At 32.4% G+C, this 17,589-nt stretch overlaps 1 protein-coding gene across 1 annotated transcript; it reads right to left on the bottom strand.

The window, feature by feature from the left end:
• Positions 1–1,354: 1,354 nt before the first annotated feature.
• On the bottom strand, positions 1,355–17,550 carry LOC148618015 (bromodomain-containing protein 7-like). Its single transcript, XM_088585810.1, has 15 exons — positions 17,460–17,550; positions 13,611–13,756; positions 12,319–12,569; positions 11,727–11,871; positions 10,958–11,068; positions 10,112–10,269; positions 9,027–9,144; positions 8,149–8,221; positions 6,381–6,491; positions 5,813–5,948; positions 5,413–5,524; positions 4,799–4,946; positions 3,774–3,935; positions 3,310–3,350; positions 1,355–2,145 (listed from the first exon to the last, which is right to left on the bottom strand). Exons 1-15 carry the CDS (start codon positions 17,503–17,505, stop codon positions 1,432–1,434), a joined length of 2,472 nt encoding a protein of 823 aa, XP_088441936.1. The 5' UTR covers positions 17,506–17,550; the 3' UTR covers positions 1,355–1,431.
• Between the last annotated feature and the right edge of the window lie 39 nt (positions 17,551–17,589).

The raw sequence follows: 17,589 nt of genomic DNA, 5'->3' as shown, positions 1-17,589 counted from the left end.
TGGGTAGCAACTTGGGTGTGATGGAATAAAAAATAAAAAAAAAACTCTTGTAGTGGTGAAAGCACTGTTCAAATAACAATATCAGTGGTAGACCCAAAGTTTTGGGTAAGGGGTGGGGGAGCAAAAAAAAATTTCTTGACAAGATCTACGGTGAGTATTTTTCATGACTTAACACGCTCATTTTTTCAGTACTTTTTTTCTTAGGGGGGCTTGGGCCCCCTGGATCTGTCACTGAATATTCTGTATTCCTCTGTTATAGTTCCTGGCAAGTTTGTTACATGTAATCATATTTTTGGAGGATAATAGATAATGTGACCATCCCATTGCAAAATTTGCAATTTTTATTTCATGTAATAAAGTGAAGTGCTTAGTGTTTTTTTTCCACATTAGCTAATGCACATTTCCAAAATCTTTTTGTATTATCTCAGTGTAATAAAAAAATGTCCAAGTCTCTATATACTAGTAGCTTTAGTATGAACATGTCCACTTGTAATCATAAATATAAAAAATGATACAGCTTTCATTATTCACCGTTAAGTCAATGTTATTCCATTGTCATCCATTAATGACCTCTAGATTTTTCCTTTGAAGTTGACTATCAAGACTTTCTCTTATTCTGTAGTTACGATATCATACTTTCAACTGTTTAACTGCTTGGATGAAGGTGTCTATTTAATTGACCAATGAGTTTAAGCCCCAAATAAATTGATAAATTCATTTAGCAAAACTGGTATTTACCTTGGGCAACTCCAGTTAACCAAGGTCAGATGTCATAGTCAACTCACTGTAATAAAAGTCATATTTTATGATGTATTTGGTTGTATAGTTGTTTCTAATACTTAATTTTGTTAACACATGTAATGATTTAATAAATCTCTGAAAACAAGGAGGAATGAATAATTTGAATGAATATTTGGTTGTTGGGCACCTTAATCAAATAATCTATTACCGTTAGTATAATTTTTTCATGAGGGTGATAAGATGAGAGTTATGATAAAGATCCATGTTTACTGGTATGCACATTTCCCTACATTAAACAGAAAGAAGGAGAAATATGTATGGAACAGTCAGAACCATAGACAACAGGGTTCTGGAGATATCAATTTGTGATTCTTCTAGTTTTGCATCAATGAGAAACGGGAAAGTAACCTGGAATTAATTGGGTTGAAGGTTGCCAAGCTAAACTATCTTTTGCATTTTGGTGAATTGGTTTGTTCCCATGAAATTTGCAGAATTCAGAAATTTTATTACCATCTGGTACTTAAAAGGCAAAATGCATTTTTGATCAATGGGAGAAATGGATATTGTCACCATTATTTATAACATGTGGAACGACATATTAACACATTCGATATGAAATTTATCATTTAATTTGACATGAAACAAAGTACAATAAGATAATGTAACAATATTTAACACTTTAAGCTACTTCTAATTACTTGGAAACTGTAAAAATTCACTAATATCCATTTCTATATCTGAATCATCATCATTATTAGCAACAGGAGCACTAGAACTTAAATCTGGAGCATTCTGAACTTGCTGTGCAACAACTGGTACATCCCCAACCGTTACAGTCTGGTTGAAAAGGTTACCAGTAGTTTGGAACGGTATTGCAGCAGAAGCAACTATGGTGGGAGTTTGAAAAGTCACTGATGATGGCTGCATCACTGAAGATGGCTGAATAATTTGAGGCTGTGGAGATTGCTGTAAAATAGTCGGAGCTAGTGAAACATTTGACACTGGATACGTTGAGGAAGAAACATGCTGTGAAATGATATTAGGGATGTTGGTTGAGAATGGAGTCTGAGAAGAATGACTCTGGTCCCCTGTTACAATTGTTGTACCTTGGAGTAACTGAACAGGTTGATTGACAGGTGCAGCCATTGATATGATTGTTTGATTGGCTGACTGAATAACTGGGGGTGTTCCAGAAACCATAATTTGATTGGTTGAATTTGTAATAGCCATTTGATTGGCTGAATTGCCAGTCATTTGTTCTGCTGGTCTGTCAGTCTTATTAGCTGGTTGTGTAGTTCCTGCACTAGGCAATACTGCTGTTTGCTTGGATGTTTCTGAAGGGTCAAAGGTCACACCCATTGACTTTCTCAGTCCTGGAACACTAGCAACATTTCCTGGATGAGCCTGCAACGAAAAATGGAGAGCCATTAGAATACACATTTTTTTTTTCATGATAGCACAATGTGAACAGTAAAAAAATAGACAAAAACAATATAAACTTTTATTGCAGGGGTAAGTCTTGCATGTTTGATATTGTCAATATAATGGTGTGTTTGTTAAATATTATTTTTTGTGTTTCTTTCATATTTTGTATAATAATATGAAATTACAAAATTACCATTTTAATGTTACCAATACGAAATGCACTAGGCAACAGATGGATGAACACACAACTTAACTTTTCTTGAGGCCATCACAAAATGCCATGCCACTTCATGTGGCAGGGTATAAAAAGTGGTCACATAATTACAAAAAGTTAGATGACTAAATCTATATAATATTATGACATAGGAGAGGACTGAGGAATTTGAATATTTGACAAATTAAAGATGTGAAATACTTCAAGAGGAAAATTCTTTTTAAAATAACATGTGATTATGAATGGCAAAAATGTGAGTAACTACATATTAATTGTTCTTTATTACATCACAGAGAAAAAGAAGGAATATAAGTTAAGATAGAATTCAAGTAAAAATGTCTACATGAATTATAAGAAACCTTAATGTTAAACTTTTAACATTAAATTTTCTAAGTCAACAAATCAAGGCTGTGGAGTTATATGCATGAAATTGGCATGAATTTGTGATGCAATGATGGTTATGCGTCTATACACCAAATATTATTGACCTAGCATAAGGAGTTCATAATTAAATGAACTTGTGAGAAAACTTAACTTTAAGTTTGTGGATGCCGTCTCCGCTGCCGTCACTGGAAAAGCAAAACCTAAGTCTTGCCTTCCTTGACTTTCTTCGCAGGTGAGACAAAAAGTAAGAACTTAATTTCACAAATCATTTCAAAATAGAGCTATTTGCTAAGAAATGGCACCTTAATTTAACCGTAAGTTTAAATATATTGGCTTGAAACAATTTTCAAAACACCATACATGAAACAAAAAAAATATAAAAAAAAATTGATAAAAAAGGTGTGTTTCAAACATTAATGTATCTACTCATACCATGCCTAAATGACCATTTTGTAATGACTACTCATTATACCCACTTGCAATGTGGGTTATATCTTAATATCTATCTTAAAGCCCATTCTCTGAAAAAAAAGCCTCAAACTTACCTCCTGGGCCAACTCTTTCAATTCTTTTGTAACTTTTTGGGCTGTAAAAAAAAATCAAATCAAATAGCATTTGTAAGCCAGATAAAGCCCTGTGTGGCATTATTTAATTTCATGCTTGTGATCCATGCAACTCAGGCGTTCATTTGTGTCAGTTTTGTAAAATTTGAAATTGGAACCTGGTTCTTTTAGGAGCTGTCTAACAGACAAATAGACCTGCTATGTTTTTTCTGTGGATTTTGTTATAAACATATAATATATAAACATATACAGGAATTTTAAATAAATGAGCCATCAATAAAATTACTATTATTATGGAAAAACTGTTTATTTTGGGGTCACCAATATTCACAGTTTTTGTGCTTCAGTGAACCAAAAACCAAAAATTCTGCGTAAAACAAAAATATCTTATGAAATCCATGTTTTCTAAAAGAAATTTTGATAAAATTGGATAGGAGACAACCTACCTAGCTGAATCTCCTTCTCTGAAGGACCAGGAACCTGTGTGATGTGTGGAGGTAAATTCTTGCTCAACCTCTCACTCTGTGTCTGCTGTAGATCATTTAGTAAAGTAGCTGTTTGATCCAGCTTTTCCTGTACTGGGTCCTTTTCTTTCTTAATTGTCTTTTCTGTAATAGAGAAATGCACATAAAAAGTCTATTATGTGTGTTCAAAAACACAGATAAAACAGTCTAATTTATGACATGTTTTTATTTTCATATTGCAAGGTTTAAATTCAAACAATTATTGATTATACTTCAGCAATAGCAGAGTTGGAAATAGTAGACTGCCCACCAGCCAGAGACTGGCTATTTTTTGGCAGGGCTGGCTAATTTAAGCAAAAATCTATACAGCCATACAGTAAACATATTGAAAATTGTATTCACGACTGGCTAGAATATGAGTTTCTTACTCTGGCAATAGTTGTCTTTTACTACATGATATACAAAAAGTTTCAAGAAAAAAGGGAAATAATAATATACACCTGTTTAAAACATTAAAGAGAAATAACTTGGCCAAGATTTGTAATAATATTCTTTGCAGGATGCAGCTTGATATGATCACAAGTGTTGAACCCAAGTATGGACACATCCAAACTTAAAACTGTTCTTACTTTGCATTGTGATTAAATGTTGACAAGATTCTGATCAGAATGAGAGTGGTCAAAGAACTTTAAAATTTGCAGTCAGACATAAGAAATAAGAAACTTATACAAAGTTAAAGAATGTGCTTATTTCATACCCCTTCTATGGCCCTGAATTCCAAAAATGTAAGGGCCAAAACCCTTTATATTCATCAGTATTTTTTTGTGGTATGAAACCTGGTGATAAAATTTCATAGAGAATGTACACTACAACCCAAGTTATTGTCCGTATACCAGAAAAAAAAATGTTTGCATTTAGCTCCTTTTTTATTGATTGATTGTGGTATGTTCTTAAATTAGTAAAAAAGGTTTTATTACAAGCACATAATTCAATTTGTTAGGCCTTACCCATACTGTCTAGGAATGACATATCAACTCCCAGATCACTCAAACTCCTTAGTGAATCAAAGTCAATGTTATTTTTATCATCAGGGGTTTTCCGATGAGGATCACTTCCATTAGTGACTACAGGTTTGCTGCCGTCATCATTCATTTTCTGTCAGATATAAAAAGATCAATGACTGTAAAGAAACCTGCCATAACATGGCATATATGCGGATCCTGCGCCCACCCACCCTCCCCCTTAGAAAATTGCAAATTTTAAAAATTGTTAAAAAATTGTTGAAGATACCACTGATATACAAGTTCTCTGGAATAAAAATGTATGGAGATAGTTCTACCTTTGCATTGGCTTTCACATAAGAATGAAAATAAATCTTTCTTACACTGTACTGTTAAATTTTATTCCAGTGAAACCTTAAACGATCTCCTCTATTTACACTAAAATAAAAAAATATATATACTCTATTAAATGTCTAATTTTTTATTTGTATTTGTAATTTTTATTTGACAAAAAAAAATCATTTCAAAATTATTGCATACATGTAGCAGTCAGGAAAGCAATATCCTTTGAGCTTTATGATGTGAAAAACTGTAATATTTGTGGTAAAACCTTTCCTTACCTGCTCCAGTAATGCTTTAGTTTTGGCATGTTCTCCTTTTGTGAGAATATCAAGAAGGTTGTCTACCATAGCAATGGCATAGTCACCACCATTCTCCACAAAACTCATCACACTAAAAAAAAAAAATCTGCACCTTTAGTAATACCAAAGAATAATATGGCTAAGTGCTTAGATGTGTAGAAAACAACTAAAAAATAATTATAGTAATACCACTATTCAATTAGCCATGAATCAAAAACTACAAAGAAACTTCTGATAAACTTTCTCCAACAAAGATCTAGAAAATCATTTTTGTATTATCTTTCAAAATACATAAAAAGCAGGTGAAATCATAATGATTATATGAGGATTATTCAAATAGATCATGAAAAATGAAATAATGTTTAAATGATTGTTTTACCTTTTAGCATACCCTACACCAGTCTCATCACCGTATGTTGACAGGAGTAAATCTGTCTCATCCTTTGTCATATTGGCAAATGTTGAATCATACTGAGGAGCATAAGTACCAAATGGTCCATAGTGTAAATACTGGCCTACAGTATAAAGAACAGCTCTATGTAGCTTTTGATAAAAAGAAACCATTGTGTCTGCTTCATAAATAAATTTTGAAACTTTTTCAAGTTTCCCAAAAAAAAAACAAAAAAACTATGCAGTTAAATATGTGCAGTTTCTGGAATTCTGGGCCGTTTATCCCATTTTTCCCCTATCAAATGAATAATAAAGATTTCCAATTGCTGTATACATGTATAGTGTCTAATAATCGAAACTCCAAAATTACATAAAATCTATCAAATCTAAATAGCAAGTTAAAATGATAAAGTACACATCATTCCAAACAATCTTACATGTATTATATTGATGCAATGGTCTGAGGGATTTACATGTACCAATTTGTAAATAATTTGTAACGCAACAGACTGATGGACATAATCACTTCTTTTAGAGCAGTCATTGCGGACACATACCCGGCGTAACTCTATTCCTCTTATCCTCTCTGTAGCCAGTCAGAGATCCACCTCCAGAGCCAAGTTTTCCTACCAATGCCCCAATACTTATAATTCTCTCTTTTTTACTCACTGAAAAAATAAATATATTGTTTTAAAAAGTAAAACATCCAAACCCACAGCTCCATGAGAATAACAGGGATAAATCTAACTACATAGGAGTAATTTTTTCAAAATAGGCTTAATGTATGATAATCAATTTTAGACAGATTGCAGTACATATAAGTGAAAGAAAGAATGTCATCTTTGAGGGATAAAAATAATTTATAGAGAATTAATACAGTGAAACTTCTCAAAACCGGCCACCACTGCGATAAGAGGAAATGGCCGGTTAATAGGGGTCGGCGGTTTTGTGAAAAATAGCAATGTATTTTAAGAGTTGTCTGTATTTGTGTTTTATAATCCTACATGTTGTCAGTTTGTTGGTCAAGTCACGTTTAATGCCAAGTCAAAACTTCGGGCCTTTTATTACATTTCAAAGCTTGCATCATTTTAAATGATTTTATTTTACAAACGGTACTACCGACAAAATAATGTTCACGGTTTTGAAAGAATGTGTACTAAAGATCAAAGGGCTACTGATGGTAATTAATCATTTGTGTTGTTTTAGTGAACTACCTATCAACAAAGTTAAATAATTTCACTTATTTATTGTTTTGGCTTGGGTACAGATCACATTAATTGACAGTTTTAAGATTGTACTATTAAATGATCCTGGTTGCCTGACGTGTGTACACACCAATTAACACCCAATCTGTGACAAAATGTGATGTCTGGATTAAATCTGTTGTTTAAACAACTGTCTCCTTCAATTATCATCTGTCCACTGATGAAATGCAAACTGGTCAGTGAATGAATAATTAATTATGTAATCATTTACAGTTAGAAACATCTATTATAGGTGAACAATAACCAGTCGGCTGGAATTGAGAGGTTCTTTTTACTTGAATTATGTAACTAAAGCTGTGAAAAACCGGCCAGTGTATGATTTTAAGGGTTGACAGGTCTATTGAAGACAAAACAAGCAGGTTTTAAGGCATATCAGCCGGGACTTTTAAAAATGGCCAGTTTGAAGGGAAGACCAGTTTTTTAGGGTCCAGTTTGGAGAAGTTTCAGTGTAATAGAGACTGCTTTTGATTACCGCTATGGCCTTGGTTCCCTTGATTACTCTTGCATAAGGATGTAGACCTATGGTAAGGGACAAAATCTTGAAATCAGTGATATGTTTGTATCATATTGAATTTCATCAAAGCCTATCAAGCTTTCCTTTGAAACAGAATGAAATCAATCCAAGTTACTTTGATGTTTTGAGATTGATGTTAAATGCTGAATACAAATGTTCCAATGATTTATAAGAGTTGTGTTCCTTACTCTACCTCTTTAAAATCATTTCACAGATAAGGTTAAATAAATAATATGTAGTACAAAAACTATTTCTTTCATTTTGCGAACTTAAACCTTTCACTTGAAATCAAAGTAGCACAGTTCAGTCCAGTACATTCTTTTTTCTGCTGTTTTATAAAATAAATTAAAAAATTATTGAGATGTTATTTTATTTTTGCAGTTCTAAGAAATATTTTGCATCAACAATGTTAAAAAATTTCATAATACAACTTAGAATTATTACAAATACAATTCAGACACATATTTTGCACTAATAAAACATCATAATAATTTCTGAATTTACAGTACCTTGACACTACAATTAAATCACTAAGGTAATACCAACCTATTCCATCGTTATCCGGGTTCATTAATACCATAGATGTACTACCATCATCTCTCTTCCTCAGGAAACCAAACTGTAATACAAAAAAATAGTTTGACTGATATTATTTTAACATAGGTTGGCAGGTACATTATACATTCAGACAAAATAATCAACTTTGTTCTATGCCAACAGTCCAATCCAGCATTCCAGTGTACTTACATATTGATGAAGGGATGCAGGAAGACATATTTCCTCACTCTGACTCTTAGCAATTAGTCATTTTTCTTTCTCTTAAACACATAAGCATAATAAAACATCAACAATATATTATGTAAATATTCTGAATTTACCCTTGATTCTTGCTGCCTTACAGTTAACAGATATGAACTCACCCAAGATTCTGGCTGCTTTACAGTTAACAGATCTGAACTCACCCTAGATTCTAGCTGCCTTAAAGTTAACAGATCAAAACTCACTCTGGCTTCTAGCTGCCTTAAAGTTAACAAATATGAACTCACCCTACATTCTGGCTGCCTTAAAGTTAACAGATTTGAACTCACCCTAGATTCGGGCTGCCTCAGAGTTAACAGATCTGAACTCACTCTTGATTCTAGCTGCCTTAAAGTTAACAGATCTGAACTCACTCTTGATTCTAGCTGCCTTAAAGTTAACAGATCTGAACTCACTCTTGATTCTAGCTGCCTTAAAGTTAACAGATCTAAACTCACTCTGGCTTCTAGCTGCCTTAAAGATAACAGATCTGAACTCAGCCTAAATTCTAGCTGCCTTAAAGTTAACAGATCTGAACTCACCCTACATTCTGGCTGCCTTAAAGTTAACACATTTGAACTCACCCTAGATTACGGCTGCCTTAAAGTTAACAGATCTGAACTCACCCTACATTCTGGTTGTCTTAAAGTCAGCATATCTGCAGCATCTTTAGCAGCAGCCTGAGCTTGAGATAAAATTTCTGCAGCACTCATATTGTCTGGAATGGCTTCAAATTTACCAATTCTGTTAATATCATAAAATTCATTAGTCATTAACCTTTCTGTTATAAAAAAATAAAATTAGGTCTTGATGTACAATGAAAAAGAACATTAACATTCGCTTACTTTCTTACCTTTTCAAAAGCAATTAAGATTTATTTGTTCTGCTGAAAAGGTTTTGAACTTTACTCACACTTCAAAATTTTGTCTTACTTTTGAAAATCAATGTTAGCTTAAAGGCTAATGGAGCTTACATCTGGCTAATGAAATCCTGCACAGGACATATTTGAATACAACAAATATTAGTCATAGAATCGTCTATAATAGTGCAATTTTTCCACTGGAAATGGTATGGTTTTCAATTTAAAAGAAGAATCTGCTTAATCTAACACAGGAGTAGACTACAAACCTGTACAGTTTTGGTCAATCCTTCAAATGAGTCTTTAATTCTATCCTACTTTTATTCTCAACAACCTAACATAATCACGAGTGACAATTCAACATGATTCAAATTATACAAATTAATTTCATTTTCAAGATGCACTTAAACCCTAGCAAAACACAACCTTTTTTTACTTAAGTACCAGTCCATATAAAATTCAGACACTGTCCATATCAAAGTGATTCATGGTGAAGAAAAACTCACCTATCTAACAATGCTTTTTCAATCTACATATGCTGTATTTTTACATAACAGTTTTCTTTTCCATATTCAGATCAGTACTTTTGAAAAAATCATACATTTTTCTCCCACTAAAATCAACCAATTCGAACAAAACTAAGAACAATAACTCTTGCAAAGTGTTAATTTCATGTACAATTTATATAAATTTTATCTCAAAAGTGCAACACTTAAATGAAAATCTATGACCAGTTATGTGGTCTGTAACTGATTCTGAATAAAAAATAAAAGTAAATTTGGTGGGTTTTTGACGTGCATGAATCACCTCCTGTCTGATTTTTTTAAATATTGCTACTTAAAAATGTCTTACTCCTCTCTTTCCTTTGCTCTCTCTTTTTGTTCTTTCTCCTCCTCAACGATGGCTTCCATCACAGCTTTACTTGTATCATCTGTATCATCAATACCTAGCTCTTCAAACCTAAGACTGGCCATGAAAGGTAAGGTTCGCTTCATGACTAGTAATTTTTCCTACAGTATCAGAAAAATCATAATTTTGATTACACCAATAATTTAAAGCCTCTTTGTATAAAAAAAGATGAAGGAAGCTTGTTTTGTTTTGTTCATACCTAGCTACTTCTCCTTAAATGCAGAGTCGAAAAACTACTGAAAACAGATTATTTTTCACAATTGTTTATATTTCCTCAATTCTTACAATTTATCATATTCACAATTTTCATGATTTTCTCATAAGTATTAAAAATCAATTTTGGGGGTACCATATTTCCTGCTTATCTGTCTACCATTAAATACAAAAAAATATACTCTGCAAAAATTATACAATAACATAATAAACAGATTTTTCTGTTGATGATTTGTATTGTGTTTCTCAATCATAATGTGATACATAATTTCAGTCAAAAATTTTTACTTTACACTCTGTGATACAACTATGATGGGTTAAAAATCAAGAAAATATTTGATATTGAAAAGAGAAATTGATCGATGCTAAATAAAATAAAAAGCATTTAATTTTTGTTGTACCATTCTCCTTACTTAAAGTATAAAAGTATAAAATATGTATATCACAGCTTATAAATCCATGGTACCTTTTACTATATAAAAATGTGAACTGCATTCTTCATTACCTTTACAAAAAAATTATGAATTTATGCAAAGAAGTACTCTATTATTTCACATGTATTACTGACTATCTTACCTTGCTCATCATCTTCATACTGATCTGAAACAGTCTTTTAGCTTCCTTATAGTAAATTGTCTCAGGTCTGTTATATGTCATAGCATTATTACACATCAATACAAAATCTTTCTGCAAAATTAGAATATCAAACTGAGATTAACTAATTTACAATTCACTGATACAATTTAAGTTTTTTCTGTATTCATAGCAAAATATTGAAGAAGCTAGACACTATAAAAATTTGAAATGTTATTGCATTACGCCCATATACCATAGACAATCTGGACAATTTGAAAAACTTCCATTCAAGATTGACAATAGGTCTCAGTCTTGTATTATTTGCCCCATAGGCTTCTATATTTTCAAGTTCATAAAATAGACCCCTTTTCTGAAGCAACATTTCTCATGAAAATACTATTTTTCCTCAAAAACGAGTTAATAACGTCATATCTTGATATTCATCCTGTACTTCTGATGAAAAATGGTAATCATTTGCAAAAAAAAAAAAAACAAAGACAGGACAAGGCAAAAAGAATGTGCACTATATTTTTTAGCCTCCATGATTTGACGTACATCTGCTCAGGAATATGACAAGACTGATACAAAAAAAACATGCAAAAGCAAATAAAATTAATTTCCTGCAACAATTTTAAAACAAAGGTAAACAACAAAAAAACAAAAAACAAAACAAAACACACAAACATGCAGTATTTCTTATTTCATTACACTATCAACTAAAATGACAAAATCATTTCTGAATTTACAGTCAACATCAACACATAATTACCTTATAATCTAGGACATTCTTATATTCACTGTTATCTATTTTAGTCATCATAGTACTAAAATCCATTGGATGGGAAATAATTATTGAGTAACCAGGTGCTATCATATCATTTACAGGATAGGCAAAAAAGCCATTGACATCTTTCCTGAAATATAGAACAGGCAACTGAAATCTTCCATTACTGTTTTTTTCACCATGAGGGAAAGTTAAATGTAAGTTCAAGCTAACTATCTTGCTTTAAATAAGCATAATTTTGTTAATAACCATAGAATTAAGATAATCAGCTGGCTCACACTAGTTTATCATACATGTACATATATATGGTCTCATTCATTCAAAATAGAAAAGAAATGCTGTTACCTGTACAACACATCCAACAGCAAGACAATGTACAATGTGTTAAACTTAATGCTCTAATTGTTTGATAGGAAGAAATTAAACAAAAATGTCAATACTGTTATAAAAAAAATTACTAAAACATCTTGTCATCGATGTCTAGATTAGGTCCTGGTTGGGATAATATTTTTTCCCATTAAAGGAGAAAATTTGCATAATAGAATATACACGAAAATAGCAATTTGATTATACATACACTTGCAACTTCTTATGTAAATATTTCAGGCAGATCCGCAGCACTCCACTCTCATCCTCTCTAGAGGTGGTCTGAGGAATTACAGGTTTCTCTTGAGGTCGTGGAGGCACAGGTACTTCCTCTTCAGGTTCTGTGTCTTCAGATTCAACTTCCTCAACTCTTTTGGGAGGTGCTACAACCTCTTCCTCTTCTTGAGAAACTTCCATGTCATCCTCTGTTTCTTCCTTGACACGATGTTTGTGTGGTCTTTCCTTTATAAAATAGACAAAATATAAAAGTGAAAGTATTTTAATCATGGGATCCTATTTATCCTAATAGTATTGCTGGTTCAATCAACTAAGTCAAGACCTCAACTTAAAATAAATTATCAGCATTACATTATTTTTTATTTCATTGTACCAAGAGAATTGGCACCCATTGGAAAAACCCTTTACTTTACATACATGTATTTGTTTTGGACAATGATTTAAGTATGGTTCTGCCTAAAAAACCAGGCAGGGTGTGATTCATTATATCTTAAGATAATCAATGAAACTGTATAAATGCATTTATTAGGTTCTGAAAACAACTATTCCTGTCTTCATGTCCTTGGATATGCAACTTAAATATATTTTGGCTGGTTATAATGTAAAAATTCTGGCTGGAAGTTTTTCCGTACTTTTTTCTGTACTAGAACATAACCAAATTTTAAGTTTTAATATCTCCAGTGGACTACTTTTATTTAGCACTTATATTTCCTAATACATTTTCTATAGGGCCTACAGAAGGATTTGCAATCAAAAATATTTGGGATTGAAAAATCCATAAATCATCCATTATAAGCCTCTGCCTAGTTTAAGACAGAGCTGTACTTAAATGATGAAATATGCTTTGAACCAATTTTCTTTAACAAAGTATTTTCTAAATATTGATTTTTCACCTCTATACCACTCAATAGTTTAATCAGATGGATACACATCTGCATTCTCAAAAACATCATAAAAACAGAACAATGTATCTGTAACACAAACCTCAATAAATATTTCATATCAATATTTGTTAATTTTTAGTGAATTCAGCCTTTCAATACTGGTTATGACATATTGATAATTGATGAAATGAGGTCATTTTAATAATGTTTTCAAAACAAGCTATGGCATTTACTTAAAAAAAGCACATGTAAATTTTCAGTTTCTAATTATTATGTACTGATAATTCAGGCTAATTTAAGTTAGAATTGTTTACTTACAAGCCAAGACTATTACTTTAAGCAAAAGTACATGGTAACTAATGCCAATATTTTTTATCATTACCTCATCATGTCTGTGATGATCTTTGGACTTCTTCTTCTTCTTTTTCTTATGCTTGTGTTTCTTACTTTCACGATGAGGGCTGTGGGCTACAAATGAATCACCAACTTTTAAGACCAACCGCAATGGCTCTTTCTCTGACTGCTCTTCTGTAATCATATAAATCAGATATACAAAACTTTTTTTTCATACCGGCATTACTAGTAAAAGGTTTATTTACAGTGCATGATGATGTTGAGGGAATAGAGTTTGCAGTATGGTATTCAATTTATAACACAGCAATCAAATTCAATCAATGGATGAATTTCCTTCGTTAGTTGATTGGACAATTGAGATTGAAACGTCTAATGTGTAAAAGTTTATTTTTAAGCCAAAGATTCTGTGAACAGCAGTTAATTTCAAATTTCATGTCAAATTCTAGAGCATTGGGTTTGGGTCTGAATGAAGTGGTCTCGTTGACCCTTGTGACGTCAGGGGCGTAGCTGCCTATACACAAATACACAGTTGCGTACTTTTGGAAAAAGTAACAAAAATAAAAACACACATTTTAAAGATGAAATAAAGGTTATTTATCACATATGCGTACCATGAATGTAGTATAGGCTATGAAAAACTGGCTCCAAAATCGTTAAAATTCAGGAGTTTCCCTCTGGGCTTTGCCTTGCCTTGCCGGACTCACTGAGGGCCTTGAGCGACCTCCCCCAAGACCCCTTGCCGTAATTTTGCGTACAACTAAAACAGGCCTAGCTACACCCCTGGACGTCATAAATATTTACTTTATTTATACCTATACCTCATAGTATGCACTTAATGTATTAAATGAAATATGTGTCCAATATCAACAAAGGGATGTACTGGCTTCTGCAGCATATATACTACAAACAAAGGGATGGAATTGTCATTTGAGATCTGTTGATGATGAAGTGATATACCGGTAAATGTAAACAAGTACATGTATTGAGAAATGCATTGATTACAAATGTGTGAGAAAAAACCCTTAAAATACAAGATGTGGAAACAAGTTAAACGACAGGAAAAACTACATCGCAAAAAAGTACCCTTCTCAAACTTGAGAAGTGTCTTTCCTTCCAAAAATAGAAAGTTATGGATCTGATATAAATTTAATGTGCAATGGCCTAAAAAATCTGCAAGGGGTTTCCAGTGCACAAATTTTTATCGACACACATGATATCATGATGTCACAAGAGACGTGTGAAACATCAGACTAAGAAGATATGAAATTTTATAACTAGTCTAGTGGTATGAACTTACACATGTATAAATTAGAATACTCTTCAGATTTAGTAAGATAATTAGTACAAGAAAGACACTACAGATGACAGCTTCACCAGTTCTGAGTCTCCACCATTTTTTTTTTACAAACAGGTGCCATTTTTTTTAACTGATATTGAAAGATAAAAAACTTGTACAAAGGGCACAGTTTGTTACACTAAGGTGACTTCTTTGCCCAAATCATCAAGTAACATGAGCCCTGGATTGTAACTGATAAGATCATAATGCACCAATGGATCTATATGTACATTGTATATCCTCCTGAAGTGCTAAACATTAATGAGGCTAGTCTATAACATCTAACAGTCAATTATTGCTTTCTATACATTAAAAATGCCCACACATTTATTGTTTGAACCACATGTGCTTGAGATCTTATCAATTCTTTCAGAAGCTCTATGATTTCATGTCGATCCGTCCCGGAGTGGATCCATCCCCTTTTAAAAAGTTGATCTGTCCCAATTCATAAGCTCTATGCATTATATATTAGGAATTCATACAATTAAAATATTAAAATATAAATATTGAAAACAGATTATATTAACCTTTTCTATATGTATTTTCTTAAATTTTACAATTAAAAAATGAATAGATTACAGTTCATAATTTATTATGATAAATTATCATTAAAGGGTTATTGTTTTCCATTTACTTGTTTTTAATCAAGATTTTTGTATACATGTATAAATGAAACAGCCTGCAAACTATGTCTTCAAACCTTTTAGTATCTTCAATTTAGATACCTACACTACATTCAGCGACATGTGTTTCTCTAACACTCAAGTCCGATCTGAGTGAAATCAGTGTTACACCAACATATTGAGAGTTTAACACCTGGGTTCCACCTAGCCAACATGGAACGTTTGTATATTGTGTAAGTCGAAAAATTCAATGAGGCATTGAAAGACATGATGTATATTCAGTTTAAGTTTCTCAGGTAAGTCTGAGAACTCTATTTAAGATAGAAATTTAATCATGTCATTAAAAATTCAGCATCATCTAATTTGTTTTTATTTTGTACATGTTTATCATTTGTTGATGTGTTATTTTTTTATTTACAGCTCTACGTCCAATGAGTGGGAGATATCATGTAGTAATATTAAGTCGTATTTTTGTCAATCTTTTCATATTTTGATTTTTATTAAATTGATAATTACTATTAATTATAAATGAAACACTTTGAAAGTATTGATTGTTGTAATTTGATTTGAGTGACAGACTTGTAAAAACAATCTGGTGACGCTTTTAGTTTCTGATAGTTTTAATAATTGAACAGCTTTTCCAGAAATAAAAGAAACTAATTACAGGTCCAAAGACATCAACCTCAATCAGCCACATCGTTTTCGACCGCTAAAAATGTTTCAAGTTTACTCTGAGACATTTCTTATTGAGAGTATGTTTCAAATACAACCTACATATATCTTTATTTTAATGATAAGTTTTGTGAAACTATTTCGAACTTTCATTGATGCTGACCGATGTTTACTCCCGTATAAAAATAATCCCTTGATGAACCTCGCACGTATATATAGTTGTCTATTTTTAGAAACTTAAATGAACACATTGTTTACAATGTCCCCAATGTGTGTCTGGTCATCAAATGGACTGCAATTAATTATAACTCAATACAGGACAGTTATGAAGTATGCATTAACAATAAATGTCTTGTTTTTATGATTTTCATGTTTTATTTGTCAATCGTTAATACCACAAGCTAATCGCCTCGACCGCTGTTTTATAATAGATGGTGATGGCTTGGATTAAAGCTGGACATATTAATTATTGATTCGTGTTACTAGAATAGATTTCGGTGATTGGATAACTAAAGAATTTTCACAAGTCCCCCGGAACCCCTTGTTGTGATTTTCAGGGGTCCCAAATGAATTTTGGAGGTCAGCGACCTGGGCGCTCAGGTACTAACGTCCATATTGTCAGTGGAGATCAATGAAATTAACTTCACCATGCTGGGCAAATTTCACACCCAGGTCAGTGATTCTCCATACACAATTAACAACTGGAATATACAACGTCCCAGATGGGTGGGTGTAACACTCACATTTCACTGTGAAAAAATCTGACTGACACAGTGTTTCACTGACTAACACAGATTTAAAACTCTGACTTCAGTGTAGTATACCTTGAAAGTGTGAAGACCATAGTCATCAATAAAAATGGCTGTAAAAAAAGTTTCGGTATATGACACTAAATTTCATCCCAACATAAATTTATACAATATAATTATTAGAGAAGGATTGAATGGGGACGGTAAAGACTTGCTACCAGCTCTACAATATGGATTCACTATCATTCAGTGGGCTGGCACTTCTTTAAAGCTTCTGTGTTTGAGTACGAATTTTCCCTGACCCTGCACCCCTCCTCTTCTTCATTTGGATGGTTTGTAGGGTCTGAGGAAATTCGGACTACTGTGTTACTGTTAGTACAATGCTACTTGGCCATTGAAGATTGAGGCCGCGGTGTAATCTTAGCTTTTAGTAAAGGTAAAGTGATCTTTCCTACACCCTTACAAATAATCATGCAGAGAAATTTCCGCAAACATACCATCATGTCGTTCAGATTTATGTTTCTTGTGCTTCTTTGTTTTCATTTTTTTTCAAGCGTCAAGCGTCTAATGACCGTGATGCATTTGGTCAGATAAAAGTTTTTAAAAAGTTTAAACGCTTATCGATAT

The sequence above is a fragment of the Perna viridis genome, chromosome 5, assembly GCF_037379345.1.
Source record: "Perna viridis isolate PV_CMFRI_1.1 ecotype Kerala chromosome 5, ASM3737934v1, whole genome shotgun sequence".
NCBI lineage: Eukaryota > Metazoa > Mollusca > Bivalvia > Mytilida > Mytilidae > Perna > Perna viridis.
Note: the sequence above shows the minus strand (reverse complement) of the source record. Positions and strands in the feature narration are given on the sequence as shown.